A 20204-nucleotide genomic window follows, 5' to 3' on the forward strand; every position below is an offset into this window, starting at 1 on the left:
ATATAAATTGGATTGATAATTGTGATATGGTAATACAAAGTTGAATTTTGATAGTATTGAATGCTCATATGTATCAGATATATGAGCAGGAGGGCCAATATGAAAATGTGATAAATTTATGAATTTGACTCAGAATTTGAACAATAAAACGGAATAATGACTATTATTATATTGACATTGGATGTAATGTTGACAACAAAATGAAATAATATGATATAATCTTTTGATCGATTAGTTGAAGCTTGTATACATTAATACATTTGGACCATTGAGACTTTTAATTGTATCTGTAAATTGGAATGTTGATTGGAATATTGTGAATGGTATTGAGTTGCTGATTCCATGTGATTGGTATTAAAATTAATTAAAATTCTAAATGTTTGAATTATTATATGAATTAGTTATATGATGAACTTACCTTGTTGATTTATGATTGCCATGTTTAGGCAAAATTGTCCAGTTGAATAGTTTGTTGTGTTAAATCGTAAAAAAAGAGAGTAAGATGTTGTTTAAATACCAGTAAACTTACTAAGAATTTATAATGCTTACTTTACTCTTGTTTCCTTTTCCCTGTAGATTGTCAACTTGATGAATGTGTTAGACGAATTATCGAGAAGCTCACACTATCATCTTGTTGATTTGGTAATCTTTTAATTGTTTAAAGCTCGATTTTGTGGCATGTATATAGGTGATTTGTCTTGGTCAATCTTGAGTGTTGATTCTTTAGTTATTGAATGTGGTTTCTATTTTGATTGGTTATATGCTATGTACATAGGTTGATATCTGTAAGTGTTTTGCATGATTGACAATGGTATTGAAGGCTTGCATATGATGTTTACATGTCTTATATTTCAATATATATATGTATGTGTGTGTATAAGTGATGAAATTTAATGGTTTGCTTATTCTTAAGAATGGCTTGATGCATAAGCGATTAATATAGAAATAAATGGATAAAGAATATGTGCATGATTTCAATGATGTAAAAGGTAGAAATGGAGATGTCATTTATGTACTAAATGAGGTATATTTGGAAGTTGATTTATATGATCTAAAGTGTTCTTGTTCAGGGGTTACTTGGTGCCAATATGACATGATAACTGGTGTTGGTTGTGGATGATAAATGAATATTTTGCATATATGAGAAGGTTGAGTAATATGGAGTGAATAGCATAAATGATATTAATTGAGTTGAATGAATTGGAATGTTTTAGAAATCATTGACTTGTGATGGTGCCATTGAGGCATACTGGTTAGTGAATTAGGGGATTGATATATGTATGTTTTGGCTTGATTTTGAAATGTTTTGAACAATTTTTTGAATTGCCAAAATGTGTTTTGAAGTTACTTCAAAAATTGAATTTGAAGCAAACACTTTATGATCTATTTGGTACCACACAAGCGGCCACATAGTAGTGCGAGATACACGGGCCGAAGGCACGACCGTGTGCAGTTTGTAAAATATTAACATTTTGGTCCACACGATCCTCATTTGTTACATTGCTTAGCTACATAGCCATGTGACTACTAGAAGGCATGGTTATTTTTGTGCCACACGGTCACAGAGAGTTACACGGCCTGGGTCCACGGCCACGTGACATATGTTTTTCATACTTGTCTTTAACTTTAAAAAAATGTTTAAATTTTATCTTTATTTGTGCTACTTTAAAAAAATGTTTAAATTTTATCTTTATTTGTGCTCGAGTAAACTTAAGAGTTTTCGTAAGTTAGAATAAGAGTCGAATCTAATTATATATCATAAAAATTCAGTGTTTATGACATGAATGATTATTTGAAGGATTTATTTATGATATAATTGATCTGTAATTTTGGGAACGTTGCAAATTAGTCCTAATTGAATTATAGGTGATACTGGAGCCGTAAGCTCGTATAAGGCCTTGGAAATGTTGTATTTGGTGTTTATGAATTGAATTCGCTTGGATTGTATGATTTATGTTTAATTTGAGTATTAATTTTGTAATTGTGAAGTATTCTATGTTTATTTGAAAATCGTTATGAACTGGATGCGTTTTGTTCCAGTTGTGACTATAACATTCCATAGCTCGAGTCTGGCGACTGAACCGAGTAATAGGTGTTACATCACAGAGACTTTTACCACCCTTAAAAGGCTCTTATATACTACCTGTAATGGGCTTTCATATGCTAGTGTGCAACTTTCTCCGTACAATTTGCTTAAACCTTCGTAAATCCTCATTGTTAATTTGAACACATAAGTGTTCCCCATAAAGTTGAGGTCATTCACCAATCTCGGTTTGCATTCACATGCCATATTAGAGGAAAAACTTATAACATATCATATTCTCTTTCTCTATTACTCCTCCCATCCTAATCGCACTTCGACAAACCTCCACAACTCCGTATAATTCATGCACATGCATTTCATACACAAGCAATCAACCGATACTATTGTTTATGCACAATACAGATTACGCGAAACGTTTCATCTATTCAACATGGTTAAACTTAAAACCAATTATGCATTTTCATATCTATACAAAGTTGTAGAGTAACTCATCATTTACACAACATTCACTTAGACATACCCAGCACACAATACTAAAAATACATAAACAACCATTTAAGACCTGAGTTCTGGAACTCACCTAAAGGTCAACGCCAAATTCATCTACTTAACTTTTCCCTTACTACCCGAGCCTCCGACTTACAAAACATCAACCATTTCAGAATTTCCAACAAAGATAATTCATTATTATAAGAACCATACTTTGTTTGCAAGCAAATGTCATTTAAATGATTATCCACAATCTTATCCAAAAAGAATAAAATTGATGGATAACTGAAATCCTTAACTTTCTTTCCTTTTCTTATATCCGTTCATATGAAGAGATTAGGAAACTTATCAGCTTACAAAATTTCCAGTTTCTTAGGCTCACACTTCAGTCTCTTCCCTCCATTCATAATGCTCTTCAACCCTTCTTTCTTCCAGAACAGACCAGAGAAGAAGATGAAAGAAGATTAGAAAAATGAAATAATAGCCTGGAGAACAACGTCTCTCTCTCTCTTATATAATACTCCCACACTTTCTTCACCGGTATCAATTCAACAACCAAGTGTATATATCCATAATCATCATGTGTCCCACTAAGAAACTTTCTAGTTCAAATGTAATCGAACTGTAGTTGAAATCCAATCTTTCCACAACTAGTTCGCAAATCTCTCTTATTTGCATTAGAGCCCAATCAATTTGTAAGTTTTTCAACTTAGTATCCAAAATCACCATTCCAACTTAAACTTAATATTTCGAGGTGTGACACCCGAAAAAAGGGCTTAGGTAAATTTTAAGGCCTGTTTTCTATATAGGTCGGGATTGGGCAAGATTTTTTTAGCCTGAGCTCATCTCGACCAAAATATATTATGTTATAAAAATAATTAAATTACTTATATCTATTAAGTAATAATTATATATATATATATATATATATATTTATATTTATATTAAATCACTAATACAGTAACAATTAAACCCATTAAGCAAAACCTAAAAAAAAATTACCCAACTAAATAACTAAAACATTTATTATATTTATTTGTGTTTTTAATATAATAAAAGATTTATTATATTTATGGTATCGCTTTTAATATAAATATTTTTTAATGTGTTAGAAAGTTTTTATTTTAACTTTAGTGTATTATATATTTTTAAAAATTTTATTTTAAAATAAAAATTAATATTAAAAATTAAATATAGATGAACCAAGATTAGAACCTAAATTTACCTTTTTAAATTAATCAAATACTGAGATGAATCAAGTCGAACCCAAATTTACTATTCTTAAATTAAATTGAGTTTAAATAAAAATAAACCTATTTTTGAACCGAGCAAATCTAAACTTAAAAATTTTAATTTATATACCTTGGATTTGATATAAACCCGACCCGACCCGACCCGACCCGACCCGACCCTTCAACATTTTTAGTCTGATCCATGACAAATACACACACGGTGGTACATCCACCATCCAAAAACATTATAACCCAGAAATCCTCCCACGTAAAGCGCCACGTGTCATCCAATCCTACCCTCCGCTCAATCTATCACCTTTAAAAAAAGATTCACCAATACTACTCAACCTTCTTTTCTCTCTCTCCCCTACATCCACCACCACTCGCTATGGATACCCTCCTCCACCCTTCAACAAGTTCCATGGCCAAACGCCCTTGCCCTTCTTCCGCCGAAAACCCTATGCTTCCTTCTTCCTTCTCTCAGATGGACAACCTCCTCCTCTCTTTCCTTTCTCTCTCCGATTCCTCTCCTCCTGTTTCCCTCGACCTTTCCTTCGACCGCCTCCTCGAATCTGCTCCTTCCGACGCTGATCAGTCTCTCCTGATCGATCGTGCTCACAATCTCGGTTCCCTTCTCCTCCGTGCCGCCAATCGCTCTGCTCGGAAACGTGCTTCGCTTCATAACTCCATCGCCTGGGCCCTCCCTCCTGATCTCACCATCAAGGTAAATACCATCTTCTTCCACATTTTTTCATCGACGGCTTTGATTTCCTTTTTTCGTGATTTTTTATTGCAGGTGTTTTCGATGTTAGATTCGCAGAGTCTTTGTTACGCCGCGGCAACGTGTTCGATGTTTAACAAGTGTGCCATGGATCCTTTGTGCTATGCCAATATTGACCTCACCACTGTCGTGCCTAAGGTTAATAATGCCGTTGTCTCCACCATGATCCAACGAGCCGGAAAATCGTTCCGGTAAGATTTCCTTCCATTTTTTTCGCTATTGCAATTCAACATTTAAATTAAGTAATAAATACAGGATCTTAAACCGATACTTAAGTTACCTTTTTCGTTGCAAAAAAGTGTTGTTATCGCTTATAATATCTTCAGTCTTGACATACTTTCTATAAAAAAAAAAATGGTCTTTGACATATTGAAAATATTTTTACAGAGTTCATTAATTAGTAACTCAGAAGTTGTTCTTGCCATTTCCTTTATATTATATATTATGAAAAAAGATTAATGTGACTTAGTATTAGCTAGTTGATTTGTATTTAAATGTGGTTGTTTATTTTGCTATATTTCTTCTTACTTACCATGTTTTGAATGGTTATTTAGATCTCTTAAGCTTGGAATTGTACCTGGCCCAACGTCGTCTCCTGGTTCCTGCCAACCATTGGTTTATAGCATCAGGAATTCTGTAGATGTATCTAGCTTTTCTTGGAACGACAAAAAGACCAGGCAAGGGAAGGAATCATCTATTCTTACAAGGTCCTGCTTATACCCATTAAGTGGGGACAATGGTGCCGCTGGGTATGGTTGAATGCATTGACTTCTTGTTTAGAATGTGATTTATGTAATAAGTTCATTTTGTTCTTATCATTTGGTATTTTCATTTGTAAGGACTCTTTTGAGGAGGTTGCATCTTTACAATATTGAAAGAATGGACAATGCATCATTTTGTGTGGCATTAGCTGCTTGCCCTTCTTTACTTGATTTGGAAATTGTTGGCCTGTAAGTGTCTCTATTTAAGCTGGTTTTACATTTCTCAGCCCTACCGTTTTGCCTTTTCCTTTCTTCTCTGTTGGCTTGAGCATGCAGTATGGCGCTATAGCAGCTGGATGATATAACAAGCGGTAAAAACTTACAACTTTAAAGTTGTTCCTACATATGGAAAAATATGGAACGACAAATCAAAGAAAAAAACAGTCACAAAAAGATTGATTTTCCATGTGCACAAACATAAATATGCATACTGATGTCAATACTAAATGTAACATTCTGTATTAATTAAAGAAGTACTTCTATCCTTGTGTTTTGTTAGTTTTAATGCAATTTGCTTTGCAATTATTTGTGATACCAGTATTGTTTTAGCAGAGTAGCTGATTCTTTTTTTTTCTTCTTTGTTTAACTTTCAAATTTGTTCAATCACCCTCCTTTTGATGCAGTCATGTTGAGCTGAGGCAAACTCTGATATCAGTGAGCTCAAATTGTCACTTGATAGAGCGTTTATTCTTCGAGTCTTCTAAAACAGGTATGGACTCTCTTCATGAGTGTGTCTTTAAGTGCTCTAACACACCTGCTCAAAGTTCATGATAATGCAGGAAGGGATGACAGCTTGAAATCGCCGACATGTGTGGATTTGGTGAACAATTGTCCTAATATTTCTTCTTTGTCGCTGAGAGGTTTTAAACTTCAGGATTATAAAGTTCGCATTCTTGTTAAGGTATGCACTTGTTTTATGTTGTTAAGGTTTTTTTTTTGGCCAGAGTTGCTAAGTTGTGATTGACATATAATCTCAATGATTTGAAGGTATTAGGAAGGGTCGGGTTGCATAAATATCTTGACTTCTGGTCGAGTGGGTGTTGTATGCCTGGTAGAGTTGTGATTTTATTTGATTATGTTGCAATGAGCAATGGTCTTAAATATTTGTTATAAATTTGATCTGAATGTAAATTGAGAAGTTTAATCCTTCATATTACTTGCAGGGATTCCGGAAACTTAAATATGCTGATTTTTCAACTTCTTACTTGATCAGCGGAACATTTTTGAGGTCCATGCAGCTCTTTTCAACCCTACCTAGGAAAATCCTTTAACATCCTGTTTTTGCAACTTACCTTTTGTGCATTATGAGATTTTTGTTCTACTTTTAATCAGGAATTTGGGAAGTGGCTTTGGTGGGAATCTACTAGAGGTTTTAATTTTAAGGGACTGCATGCATCTCAAAGAGGTGAGGTCTGAACCTAACCTCCTACCTCTTCCCCTAGAGCGAAGCTTCCCCTCTGTCTCAGTCTGTCTCTCTCCAGTCTGACTTCTCATGTGCAGGTGGAAGTTGCTCGGTTCTTGACAGCAGTTCTTGCAGGAGATTTTAAGTTCCTTCGATATCTTGTGAGTAAAATTGATAGGTGACTAGCATTTCCATAATCCATTTTGATGCTGAATCTGGTTTTGACTCTGGCTACCTCCATCCCGTAGGACATATCTAATAGGGAAGGTTTAGCTTCTGAAGGTGACTGGTATCAGAGATCTTACAACTCGAGGTAAATAAATTCTGTGAGACTGCTAAACTGCTGATATTGCTTTATGTTTTACTAATATCTAATGTTGTGTATTCTGCAGCATTATTCCCTTAAAGCAGGTTTTGGAAGTAAGACCAAATATTTGTTTGCTGGCCGAGTTTCCATCAGAAGGATGGTATGGTCTATCCTTAAACTAATTTAGTGGTTACTTCATTTTCTTAGTGTTTTTGTTCTGAAATAAATATTTTAAGATAACTTGAAAGGTGCTGGGAAATGAAATTTGATTTTGACTTGGGTTTCTTTGTCCTTGCAGCTATATTGACATAGACCACATGTTTGATAGTGATGTTAACAGTGAAATCAGTCTGCCATCCCAACTGAGTAGTCATACATCTGATGGTTCATTGCTTATGAGTTCATCAGAGAGCAGCTATAATAGTGATCAGGGTAGCGGTAATGAGGAGTATCAAGTTTCGGGTTTTGTAATTTATGAGGAAAGCTCAGATGAGGTGGATTTTCTGGTTGTCTAGAAGAACTGCCATGCTAAGCGGGATGAAATTTGCTGTCACTAAATAACTGGCATTGGTAATCTCCTTTAGATTTTGAAAATGATTAACCAGCTAGTTGATAGATTGTTTAGCTTTGCCAAATACTTCTCATATTTCTTTCTCACCATTGGGAAGAGTATTGATGCTTCCATGTTCATGAACAACAGATTTTATAGATTTGCTTGTTGACAACTAGGAATGGTTTATATTCTGAAATTATCATGGTTGACAACGTTTGCCTATCAATGAGAAGAGTATTGATGCTTGACAAAGTCGTCTATCAAACTGAAACTGCTAGATGTTGACTCATAGTAACTCTTGATATTAGGGAGAATTTCTGGGTATTAAAGAATACAAAAGAATGATATAGGAAATAGTGATGTTCCTGTAAATTGAATGAATGTCTGTTTTGACAAGGTGTGTTTTTTAGCAGGAGGGAGGCTTTTTCAGGGTGGAAGCTGAACAGGTGGACAAAATACGAATTGCATTGTGACTTGTGAGCGGCAGTATATCATCCTTATTGTCCTTTATGATAATCCGCTGCTGCTGACATAGCCGATGCTGCTTTCATCCACTTCACTGAGTTTGTTATCATCATAAAAGAAAAGGCTAAAGCCTCTGGGGACCTTTTGTTCCCCCTCTTTGTACCCGCTACTTCAACAGCAGCTATAAACATAAGTAGATGATGGAAGCGGGCAAGGGCAGTCCACGCTCAAGCTCTTGCTGTTGAAATTTGTATGGAATGTGGCCTTTGTTGAAATGTTTGTTTCGCCAATTGCCGAAAGGAATTTGTAGATGGCAAAGCGAAATGGATTGGATAAATCTTTCGATTCTCTTTCTAGGCTGTAGCAAACCATTTTTACTTTTGGTCAGCCTATAATTGCTCCTCGTCAGTTGTCACAGTTACCATCATCTCAACACCTCTGGTTTATGAGCTCTCTCTAATTGTCGTATAAAAACTTTTAAACATTTATTGTTTATCACAACAATATCAATCTTGTTAATGTCATGATTTTTTAAGCAAATAAATTTTAAAAAATAGTAATGATTAGGGCTTGATGTTAACTAGCACCTTGATTCAATAAACCATAAATGGAACATCTACATACATACAAGCAGAGAATCTGGGGAATCATTGATTCTTGCTCATTCCAAATGTATCTTCTACACCATTCTCCACCCTCTCTCGTCGCTCGGCTATCATTTCCATATAAGCCTGACATAAAAATAAAGGTTTAAAATTTTAGTGTTTTCCCGTAACAAAACATAAAAGCTCCGACAAGTAGAATATACAGTATACATGTGCATGACTAAAGCTCTTAACAAGTCCAGGCAACCTATTGTTTGTAAATTTCGCAAAATTTCCAATGATGCCTCAGATTTAGAAGTCAAAACCATAGGCATTTCCATATTTAAAAAAAAAAAAAAAAACCTTCTTTTCTAAGATGTAGTCAGTAGATCTTGGCTTAACCAGGCTTTAATCTTTATAGGTTTAATTCTAAAAGATGTTTTGTTCTAGTTCAACTGCAAGAAACTTCATCAATAAAGGACAACCAAACTGGGAAGACAATTTGTCAGTAACTTGCGTGCTATCGAAATATCTACAAAATTTAATTTATTTATTTATTTTTTGCTCATATGATGATAAGGGAAAGAAACTATAATTCCAAGTAGAATCAAGAATGTGCACCTTAGGATAAGAATATAGAAAGATGTACCACCATGTGCATATCCCCACTGTGGCAAAAGCTGTGACCACAAGTGAACGTAAAATTAGCCAACTACAGGCAATCACCAACGATCCAGTAAGGGTAATCGTCCATGGTTGACACCTAGCAACCAAATGGAAGGGAAACATCAGACTAAACAAGAACAGATGCAAAACCAATGGCAGCCTTGATAAGAAACATAAAGATCAGCTTCTTATTAGGAATAATTGTCGCTCAGTAACAAAAAGAACAACCCAGAAAAAAACCCAAATTTATAAAATGACAATTGAAAAAGAAAAAGTAACATAATAAGAAAAGCTGACCATGAAGGCTTCGTGTCCCAAACTGATTCGTACTCGAGAGAGAGGTTGTTAACATAACCATCAATGTCTTCAACGACACCGTTTTCGTCCAAGAATAGATATTCTTTCTGTTTGGGGTCGGGTGGATTCCCCCCGAAGGCCACTGTTTTGGATCGAAGCTTTGAAGTGGAAGCAACAAAGAAAATAAGGTGGGTTTTCGGGGCAAATTTACTGAGAGGTTTTGGGACAGCAGAGAGTGAGAGGGGGAACAGAGATGATAGAGTTCCCATGTTTTTCGGAGACAAGACAACTGAAAGTCCTTCCCTTTTGCCTGGGACAATTTTTTATTTAGTCTTACAAAATGAAAAAAGAGAAAAGAGAAGAACGACGCCGTTTAACTGGTCTCAAGACTCAACCTGTTGGATTTTTTATTTTCTTTTTGGCAAAACAACCGAAGGAAGTTAATTTTGTTTTTGCGTTACATCATGATTTTTGTTATGATGAAAGGTATTACCCTTTCAACGGTGTCGTTTTGTGATTGTATTATAGCATATGTTTCTTCATTAGTATAGATTGTAGCATGAATCAGTTGACCTTTTTGAATTCATTGAAACGGTAGCCAACTGGTAAAATTGGGAAACTACACTACTCTCTGCCTGGACCTGGACTGCTGCAATATGGAACATCCAATCCAGACAAGTAATTATAGCACTACTTGTTTTAGCTTTCAATCTAGGATCTTATGAACATGCCAACACTTATTATAGGGTCTTTCTTTCTGTCCTTTTAAGACTCCCTCGAACAGTTAAATTATATTGGAATATGGACATACAACTGCTAACATCCACTAATGCAGGATTTGACAACATTTGGGAACAGTATAGGAACAAGCAAAGGGCTTATTGCTTCTTAGCTACATCCACTTCTCCAATGCATGGTGGGGCATTAAAATGGGGATCGTAAAACCTTAAATATTGAAATAGATGTCCAGCCTTAGCAATTACACCGACTTCTTTACATAGTGGTCGAAAGCAAGTAAATTCACCACCTTGTATAGGCAATTATTATGCATGACCAATGAAGGGGGTTTCAGTAGATATACATCTATCATGCACAGGTAAGCACAATCTTCCCACACTTTCTGTAGATTGTGTTCCACTTCGAATGCACTATTAGATAGTCTCCTGTAAGCTGCTAAAGTATATGATAGATTAATAAGATCCACCTACTGGGCAGATATGAAGATATGGCAGAATATTTAACATATTATCACGGACCTGAGTTTTATAATTATGTTAGCGAGTACTTTTAGCATAGTATCATGATTCATGAAACTAAAGGTTTCATTTGCTTAGCTCTATCACTGCTACAAAGATTTCGATTTTCCTCTTACATTTTTCTTTTTTTATAAAACTTCATAAAAATGATAAAATAAAATAAAGCACACCTGTTCCATGCTCTCATTAATGTCATGCATCTATCCCAACTGCCGTGGCCTTCATTTCGTGGATTCATATGGCTTCAACAACAGAGTTCATGCCTCTTCCAAACATCGTTGTCGGGAAAGAGCAAGCAGGGTCATACATCAATGCTTCTGCCATTTGCATTAGCAGAAACTGATTGCTGCATTAGTCCATATAACAATTCTCCCTAGAAATTAAACCGCTAATTCGAAACCAACCAGAGTAATGGGTTTATGCTGTTAATATGACATAAGGTAATGAGGAAGAACTGAGACAAACAAATGAACCACACCTCTTATGTTGCATGTACCATATTTCAATCCCATCAATGAAAAATCATAGTAGAAGGTATTTTCTACATCTCACTAGTGAGAAAAAAAATTTACACTTCTATTCATGCTTCCAAGCATACAATATTAATGAAAAGCCAAGACCCTGTACTTGGTGATGATCTTTAAGCTTTTGAGAGGAAGACCATGTCAATAGAGATGGATCAAATGCAGAGTCGCCAGTCCACAACTTCTCTGCAGAGATGCAACTTTGAAACATGAAAACAGCATTGCCCATAGCATTGCCAAATAGCCAGTTGTGCACATCCCAGAACACTTCCACCGGAAGTCCATCCACCAAAATGGTATGGTTGCCGCGGAACTTCCAATTGAGCCGCTTCACCTGCATCACTGTTTTACTATCAATGCGGATAACAAGGCATGGATCCTTAAGATCGAAGGGGTCGCACTCGATTACAACATCGTGAATAGGTCCCTTGTCACAAAACTGAGCCTTGGCACCATAAAACTTCTTCCCAAAAATATGCTCTCTTTTTGCAATGAAAACAGCATCGGAACTAAGAGGAGTACTGCTAATGTTAATCTTCTTAGATGCTTCCTTCTTCAAATCTCCAAGATGCAGCACCATTTCCTGGTCAAATGCAACAGCCAGGTAAAACCCTTCAACTGGTTCTGGCCCGGAACCAAATCTAGCATTAGACAAGTCCCAACATATATCAATTTTACCAGAATCTACATCTATAGTCTTCGATCCTTTTCTCTTAGAGAACAACCAGGGCTTTATGTCAACTTTACACAAACATTGATTGGCTGAATCATCAATAGCAACACCAAGGCCTTGACCCATCAGATTCTTGGTCCATGTAACCGTGATTAAACACGATCGACCGTGTAATTGAAACTGATAAACACAAGTAACCAAGTTTTGAGCAGCTTTAGCTGCACTTGAAGATGATGAATCAGCTACTTGAACACCGCTTTCACCAAAACAAGAAGGAAAGTCCCTCATTATAATAACCATAAAGGGCAACTTTTTTATTTAACTCTCTTTTACTAATCCTCTGTTTTTAAACCAAAAGAAAAAAAAAAGAAAGAAAGAAAAGAACGAGCAACAGCACAATAGTACTACCTCGGATACACTGATGGATGAACTCAAGAACCCACTTCCAGAAAGCTTCAAAAATCAGTTTTACAATGCTTCAGTTTGATATGGGTGTCCTGTTTTGGACAGCCTAAGGGAGTAAACAAATGAGAGAGAGAAAGAATACTCTAGATTTGCTCCACTGTCAAAGTCTGTTTTAAGTCCATCAGAGCTGAGAATATTTTATTGCAATAAACAAAAACCAAGACTGAAAAAAGAGACATAAGAAAAACGCAGAGTAAACGGCCAAACAATATATAATTAAAAAAATGAAAATGGGTACTGTGTATTTGCTGGAAAAGGGCTGGGTTTATATACAACATTACACAAACGAAAATGATATATAAAAAAAATTGTCTTTTCCTCTCTCTCTCTCTCTTCTCTCCTTTATTCGCAATTCCTTTCTATTTTCTTCTTTGTCAAGTTTGTTTTTCGCTACTTCTTTTTCTCCATGCCTGTTTTAGTCCATAATTAAGAGATTACAAATGTTGTTAATAATGTAAATTATTGTTTGCGTTATTCATCAAGAATTCATAGTATATAAATGTTAGGGTCAATAAATAATTACATGTTTAATTAAACCATAATATACAATAAATGAGGTTCATGTCTTCCACTTGGTCAAAAGAAGGACAAATGATCCAATTAAAATCTACATCACCAATTGACTTTAATGATTAACTTTTGTAAGGTTGTGGAACCATTCTTCGTCAGATCTCAGATAAGGAGGAGTACACTTGGATAACATTTAAAGAAGGGAAAAGATATACTTGCACGATTAAAAAAAAAATAAGGGAAGGTGTGTCCAGCAATGTTGTTGAGCATTCAATGAGAATCGCTTTCAGTTATGAGATGCATGCTTGCCAAAGCATTTAATGCCAACACTGTTAATAACATGAAACTGTATATAAGCATCATGATCAAGGTGTTTATCATCACATAATTTCGAATTGTGTTAAATGGGTTGTTATTAAAATTTTATCATGTTCTTATAATTCACACACAAAAAAAAAATTAAAGGTTAACATAATTGTAAAAATCTCTTCAATTGTATTTTTAAATAATTAAGCTTTTTTAAAGTGAAGAGTTGGGTTGGTAACAGAATGTTTTTACTGTGTGCGGCAAAGTTAGAAAATTTTATTGAGGGAGGTCGAAATTAAATTTTAATTTTTAATAGTTTATATGTTTATAATTTTTTAAAAATTAAATCAAACTTTTATCATTTTTAGGGGAGTTAAAAGTATAATTTTATATTTATTAATTTTAAATTTTCTAAAAGACCTAAATGAATAATTTTTCATTTTAGGGAGGCCGAGACTTTTCAGCAACCAGATACGCCACTACCTATGTCTCGAGTTTTGTGTAGCAGTAAGGATAGGCAAGTGTTTGCAATGATAGGAATGGTGAAGAACAGATTGTTTGTGCTTATACCTAGTTTTGGAAGTTGCATTTTTGGTATAAATACATATGTTATTATCTATTTGTCGAGAACAGTATTAAAGCAAAACCCTTTCAATAATATTGACTTTAGAATTTGAATTTGACCTAAATGTCAGGTGGAAAATCCACTTCTATTTATTCCAACTACTTGGTAATCATACATTTTCCTTTAATTTTAAGTTTATTAACAAAAATTAACAATTTACTTGAAATAAATGATTTAATTAAAACAAAATCAAATGAACATTCCTTAGTTGAATATAATAAAAGTATAATGATTTATTTAACAAAAGTGAAAGAATCCAAGATATGCCTCTTGCAGTCAAATAATTTAGTTATTCTTAACCATTTTCAATTTGTTGGTAATTTTAGAGATTTATTGATTATGAATTTTTTTAGTTGTTCATTTTTACTTATTGATTATCAAAAATTATTTCTACAAAGTGTTTCAACATTTTAGCCAAAACCAAAATATGGTCATGACGTGTAATGTTGAATTGATGAGTATTTTCACCATTGCTTTCCTTTTTTCCTTTTTCATTATCCTCATTAGCATATATGATGGTTGGCGTGTTACCAAAGAAATCATGCCACTCTACAATACTCATAGGGGGAGAAATTTTGGTCAATGCATTGCATGGTGACACAAGCAAAGCAAAAGAAGAGTAAAAGTAATGTTGGTTCTTCAACACTTAACCAAATGCATTTAATATATAGAATTTAAGTCTTTCAAGCATTGAATTGAGATAGAGGTGGTGGTGCTTGCTTCTTCTTCTTTTTCTTTTTTTTTTGTTTTGGTTATTAGCTGCCATAGGCGTTTGACCGACAAATCAAAGCAAAGCAATGGTTTGGTAGTGGTAGAGTGTAATCCAAGTTGCCTGAAAAGCCTCCTCCCCATTACTCACGGCGGCGGCTTTGAATTTGTCTGATCCCATATGTTTGAGAGAATGTTTCAATTTATTTAGTGACTAAACTTATTAATACTTTGTATTAGCAGTAACTGTTGACTGGGAGCATGCAAATGGAGTTTTTGAGGATGAGAAAAAAAAGTGATTTTTTTTTTATATATATAGAATCTGCAAGAAAGTTACTTAAATGTGTTTTCTATAAGAGGAAAGTGAACATTGAAAGTAGTTTGCTCAACATGGATCAAATATTACCATATAAAGGTAGAGACAAGCAATGGTTTATGATGCCTGGCTGGCAATGCCCTGCTAGAGTGGACCAGTTTTTGGCTTCTTTTTAACCAAATATATGATACCTTTTCCTTGTCGTCTTTTAAAGCCATAAACAAGGAGAAAATATTCTATAATTACCGACACTTGAGATTTACTTCTTTTCCTTTTTAATATTTGCTTGCACCCACTAAACGACTATTTCTTTCAACTTACTCAAATCCCCTGCCCCTATCCCATAGTTTTTTAATTTTTGGTCCACTAGCTTCAAGTGTAATTAAGTAATGTTGGAATTAGGTGCCCTGACAATTTGGTATTGCATTTTAGGTGTCCATCAATTAAGTATTTACAACCCATAATCTGTTTAATTAAAATTTAGATTTTTTACCTACAATTATTTAAGTCTTTCTTTGAATCGATGTAGACCAACCCAAGGATATTAGTTTTGGCAACAAAAACCAAGAATTCCCAACAAAAATAAGGAAACTCTGTAAGCTTTGGGGCTAGATTTACATGTGAAAGCTGTTTAGTGTCTGTGAATCCTGTTCCTGTACATAAAAATGTCTAAGGTTTATCATTTCATATGGTCCCAGGACTTTGGTCTTCCTGCCCCTCTTTTTTCCAAGCTTTCCGACCCTTATCTGATACCAAGAAGAACGCCAAAGATTAAATGTTCGAAAACAACTTCTTTAGAATCAGATCCTTGCTAGATAGCTAACATTCCAACAACTTCGTATGAATATGAGATATAATGCTACTCATTTCAAATCCCAAATGCAAATGCCCCGCTGTTGCATGTTATATTTTAGGTTGGGTTTATTTCATTAAATATATTTTTTGAAAAATGATTTTTAGTGTTCGGATAATTTATATAAAATATTTTCTGACAAATTTTTTAGTAACAATTTTTAAAAAAATTGTTATTAGTGAAATAAATATATTATAAATATGTAAGGGTAGTTTAATAATTTCATAATTGAGTTGGTATTCGGTTGACTCGTGATAATTATTCATAAATTGGGCCTGAACCTTTTTAGTTCTTGGACTTGCCAGTTGTTCTAATATTATGGCTTGAGCTTTTTTTTTGTCCAAGTTAATTCTTGATATTTCCTTATAAACCTTAAAGTTTAATCTCCACTATGGGAACAATTATCAAGTTTATGTCTCAATATGGGAACAATTGCATAGTTAGACTAGAGGTGAGCAAAATTCGATTCAACTCGAAAAAAAAAGTTCAAATTTCAAATTATTCAATTCGAGTTAATCGAATTTTGAGTTCAAATCGAGTTGAATTTTTGAATGTGAATAACTCAAATAATTCAAATAAACCAAATACCAAACTGATAGGTGTTAAAGATAATATTTTTAGCCACATTCTTAATGCGTTTGTGGGTGATCATTCGATGTTAATAGTGAATTTTATACTCCTAATCCTTCAAGTTCATGTTTTTATACTTAGGAGAGCATTTGAGAGCGAAATGAGTGAAAAACAAGCGAAAATCGAAAAATCAAAGTGAATTACACGAGCCACACAGGCTTGGATCATTCCACACAAGCTGCCATATGACCATATGGTAGGCCATGTCGATTTTGCGAATTACACTCCAAACAGCGGAAAAATGTGATTTTTGGGTTTTCGGACATTTTGAGACCTATATATGATAAAAATAAGAAGATATGAGAGAGCCGTCACAGAATATTCAAGAGAATAACTCGAAAAACACCATTGAAGCTGATTCTGAAGTAGATTTCCATCAAGATTGAAGATTCCCTTTTGATTTCTTTAGAGATTATTATGAGTTTCTTTGTTTCTTGTGGTTATATTGTTTTCGGGATGTTTTTATTTGTAAGCATGAACTAATTTTCTAAATACCTAGTGAAATGAATCCTATGATGGATTTTATCGTTTAATTTTTATTTTACGCAATAAATACTTAGATATTGTATGTGTGCTAAATACTTGGTTTGATATTTTTAGATTATCGATCCATATTTGATGTGCTTAAATTAGGAGAATCTATAAATTGAGTTAATGCGATAATAGGGGTTTTAATTAGAATTTTTTTTTAATTAATCAACCTAGAGTTCGTTGTTCTTATTCTTGAAGAGAGATATTAGCATAATTTAAGGATTTCTACGGATCAAGATACTAAGTAAATAAATTGCGTAATTTAGATTGATAGTGACAGATGAAGTTTAGGAAAATTATTTCCTGGGTATTGTTTTGCTTATTGGTTGTTAATCGGTTATTTTCTTGATTTGTTCTTTGTTCTTTGTCATGCTCGTTAGTTAATTATTTTAGTTAATTTTAGTTTTTAATTATTTTAGTCTTTGTGAGAACGATATTTTTATTCACATTTTAAAATTTGAAGGATTAGGATATTTGGATTCTTAGCATCTCAGTCATTTCGAAATCTCATATTTTTAAACAGACTTTTTGGAGATTCCTAGCAAAATTTGAAATTTTAGACAAATTTACTTTGTCTTCATAATACTTTGTAGTTTATTGCAATTGTTAACTATTTGTTATTACTTTTAAAAAAAAATTGTTTATTGAATGTTGTTCCTAAAGGACCCAATAAATTCTTAATTGGAATTAAATGATCTTTTTTAATTGATTATTTTATCACATTGTGATACTTTATATCGTTGAATGGGCCCATAAAAAAACAATTAGATGATAACAAAAGTATCAAAGATTGGGATTCCTTATTTCTGTTCAAGAGTGTTACAAGCCAATTTTTAACCCAAGTACCCCTAACCCACTTACATTCCATCAGACCCAATACAACAAAACATTAACCCAACCTTAACCCATTCAACCCATTATAGACAACCCAATAACTAAAACCTAATCAACTAACCCAATACCTATCAGCCCATTAAACCCTTACCCAACACCTAACCCACCATACCCACTTACCAATTAAACGCTACCCAAGACCCAACATGGCAAACCCAAACCCAGAAGCCCAAATCCCAACAAACCCTAGCCACCCATATCCCTAAACCCACTTGCGCCGAACCTACCCACCTACCCTCTGCGCCCCTATGCCCCTGACTGCCGGCCACCTGCTCCACCAGCACCGGCCATACCTTGTAAAGTGAAAGGAAGCACGCAATAGCAATCAGAAGAGAAACAAACAGTGTAAAAAAAAACGGGCTATAAAAACCAAAGGAATAGATCATTGTAGTGGTTCTTCATTTTTTTTTTTTTTTCTCTTCGAAAGTTTAATCAAAATACAAAGAAAACCATTCGATCTTTTAGCAAATATTACTTTCATCAACATTTAAATACAATACATCATCAAATCAAAGAAAAGATACCAGAAATTGAGGAATCAAAAGGGCAAAAGACTAAGGTGATTTTCTTCATTTTAGATACTGTTTTGGGATCGTTTTTTTTTTCGCACAAATATCAAAAGAATATTGCAAATATAAAAAAATATAATATAAAAAAATAAAAAAAAGGAAAGAAAGTTACCTTTTTCGGCCACCGTGTCTTGTGGTGGCCTTGGCCACGGCCGGCCATGAAACCTCCGATGACCGTCCGGTGACCGGCCCATGGCTGGGTTCCTCTCCCCCTCTCCCTCTTCTCTCCTTCCCTCTTTTCTTGTTTTTTCTTTCCCGCGGTGCAAATGAATTTTTTTCAAAAAAATTTGACTTATATAGGGGACCAAAACGCACCGTTTTGGTCCCCCCCATTTTAAACAAAACAGTGCCGTTTTTGGCCCAGGGTCGGGTACCATTCAGGATCCGCGTGTTTTTGTGGAAGGGTCTAATTGCGCGAATGACCCTTCTGCTTTCTGGAATTTCATAATCAAGTTTTGCGTTAGTTTTAATTTGGCCCTGAAATTTTGTACGGTTTTCAATTTACCCCTCGTGCTAAGCGCTGCGTTTTAATGATCGGGATATTGCTATTTCGGTCCTCCCATGTTGCGCATATTGCAATCTGGTCCTTTCTTTTATTTTCTTTTAAATCGCCCCAAAACTTTGATTTTAATTTAATTTTCGTCCTTTTCATTTTATTTATTTATTTATTTTATTTTCGTTTTATATATTGTTATTATTTTCCTAATATTATTAATATTATTATTTCTATTATTATTGTTATTATTGACATCCGATTATGCACATATAATTATTTTTAATGTACTACTATTATTAGTTATTACTATTTGTAGTATTATTATATGTAATATTAGTATAGGTTTTATTATATATGTAAGTATATGTATATGATATTATTTTGATTACTCTATTTTAATATTATTATATTATATTTATCTTTCATATTGCATCATTATTTAGTATTACTATTATGTGCATATTATTATTTTATTTAGTATCAATCATGGTACTTATTTTGTTATACGATATGTATATATACTTTTTAGTATTATTTTCGTATTATTTATTATTATCGTATTCTTTTAATATGTACTACACGTATATATATTTGCTATGTTACGTATTTTCAATATTGTTGTTTAAATTACATGTCATCTTATGTATATATTTTAAATCCCATATTATGTATGTATATTTCTAATATTATGTTATATTTTCACATATATTAAGTATATACTTTAGTATCATAGTTATGTATTAATACTATTTTATGTATATATTTTTATCTTTATTACTATTGATATTAATCTTAGTATATGTCTTATATATGTATGTATATATCTCTAGTATATATATAGGTAAATATCCATGTAGTATTGTAATAGGTTTTTATTATTCCCAATGTATATATATTATGTAAATATTTAAGTATTATATTATATATGCATTTTCTACGTATATACTTTTTAAAATATCGCATTATTATGTATCATGCATGTATTTGAATGCTATTTTATATTTTTCATATTATTATGTATATATGTTTTTTTATACGCTATGTACATACATCTTTCAATATTTATTATTATATATTTTAACATTACAAATTATGTTTTTACTATCTTAAGTACCATTTCAAATACTATATATAGTATATCTCTAACATTATCACTATTTATATATATATATATGTGTGTGTTTTAACGTACATATTCTTAATATCGTTTTATATATATATTCATTATTTCATTTCGTGTTTCGATATCATTATTATGTTCAACATA

General features: G+C 33.4%; 3 protein-coding genes across 4 annotated transcripts; 1 reads left to right on the plus strand and 2 right to left on the minus strand.

Moving 5' to 3' along the window:
* The first annotated feature begins 3991 nt into the window (after positions 1–3991).
* On the plus strand, positions 3992–8538 carry LOC108474058 (F-box protein SKIP17). Of its 2 annotated transcripts, none has more exons than XM_017775946.2 (13): positions 3992–4489; positions 4562–4737; positions 5101–5295; positions 5386–5496; positions 5931–6016; positions 6087–6208; positions 6471–6535; positions 6640–6712; positions 6808–6870; positions 6958–7022; positions 7102–7176; positions 7315–7586; positions 7980–8538. In XM_017775946.2, exons 1-12 carry the CDS (start codon positions 4154–4156, stop codon positions 7529–7531), a joined length of 1584 nt encoding a protein of 527 aa, XP_017631435.1. In that variant the 5' UTR covers positions 3992–4153; the 3' UTR covers positions 7532–7586; positions 7980–8538. The 2 variants fall into 2 exon arrangements, with proteins under 2 accessions (XP_017631435.1, XP_017631434.1); XM_017775945.2 differs by having other exon boundaries at positions 3993–4489; positions 7983–8538.
* A 66-nt stretch (positions 8539–8604) lies between these two features.
* On the minus strand, positions 8605–9915 carry LOC108474059 (uncharacterized). Its single transcript, XM_017775947.2, has 3 exons — positions 9582–9915; positions 9240–9381; positions 8605–8765 (listed from the first exon to the last, which is right to left on the minus strand). Exons 1-3 carry the CDS (start codon positions 9848–9850, stop codon positions 8682–8684), a joined length of 495 nt encoding a protein of 164 aa, XP_017631436.1. The 5' UTR covers positions 9851–9915; the 3' UTR covers positions 8605–8681.
* Positions 9916–11305: 1390 nt separating this feature from the next.
* On the minus strand, positions 11306–12978 carry LOC108473159 (uncharacterized). The gene has a single exon (XM_017774700.2). The coding sequence runs from the start codon at positions 12332–12334 to the stop codon at positions 11414–11416; it is 921 nt and encodes a 306-aa protein (XP_017630189.1). The 5' UTR covers positions 12335–12978; the 3' UTR covers positions 11306–11413.
* Positions 12979–20204: the final 7226 nt, after the last annotated feature.

This window comes from Gossypium arboreum, chromosome 11, assembly GCF_025698485.1.
Source record: "Gossypium arboreum isolate Shixiya-1 chromosome 11, ASM2569848v2, whole genome shotgun sequence".
Taxonomy (NCBI): domain Eukaryota; kingdom Viridiplantae; phylum Streptophyta; class Magnoliopsida; order Malvales; family Malvaceae; genus Gossypium; species Gossypium arboreum.

Excerpts from the sequence above, each read along its gene's own strand:
- LOC108473159 (XM_017774700.2), bottom strand. The coding sequence starts at position 12,334 with ATGGTTATTATAATGAGGGACTTTCCTTCTTGTTTTGGTGAAAGCGGT.
- LOC108474059 (XM_017775947.2), bottom strand. The coding sequence starts at position 9,850 with ATGGGAACTCTATCATCTCTGTTCCCCCTCTCACTCTCTGCTGTCCCA. Across the intron at positions 9,382-9,581 it reads TGGGACACGAAGCCTTCATG|GTGTCAACCATGGACGATTA; the intron begins GTCAGCTTTTCT and ends TTTGGTTGCTAG. Across the intron at positions 8,766-9,239 it reads TTCTATATTCTTATCCTAAG|GCTTATATGGAAATGATAGC; the intron begins GTGCACATTCTT and ends TTTTTATGTCAG.
- LOC108474058 (XM_017775946.2), top strand. The coding sequence starts at position 4,154 with ATGGATACCCTCCTCCACCCTTCAACAAGTTCCATGGCCAAACGCCCT. Across the intron at positions 6,209-6,470 it reads AAGTTCGCATTCTTGTTAAG|GGATTCCGGAAACTTAAATA; the intron begins GTATGCACTTGT and ends TATTACTTGCAG. Across the intron at positions 6,871-6,957 it reads TTAAGTTCCTTCGATATCTT|GACATATCTAATAGGGAAGG; the intron begins GTGAGTAAAATT and ends TCCATCCCGTAG.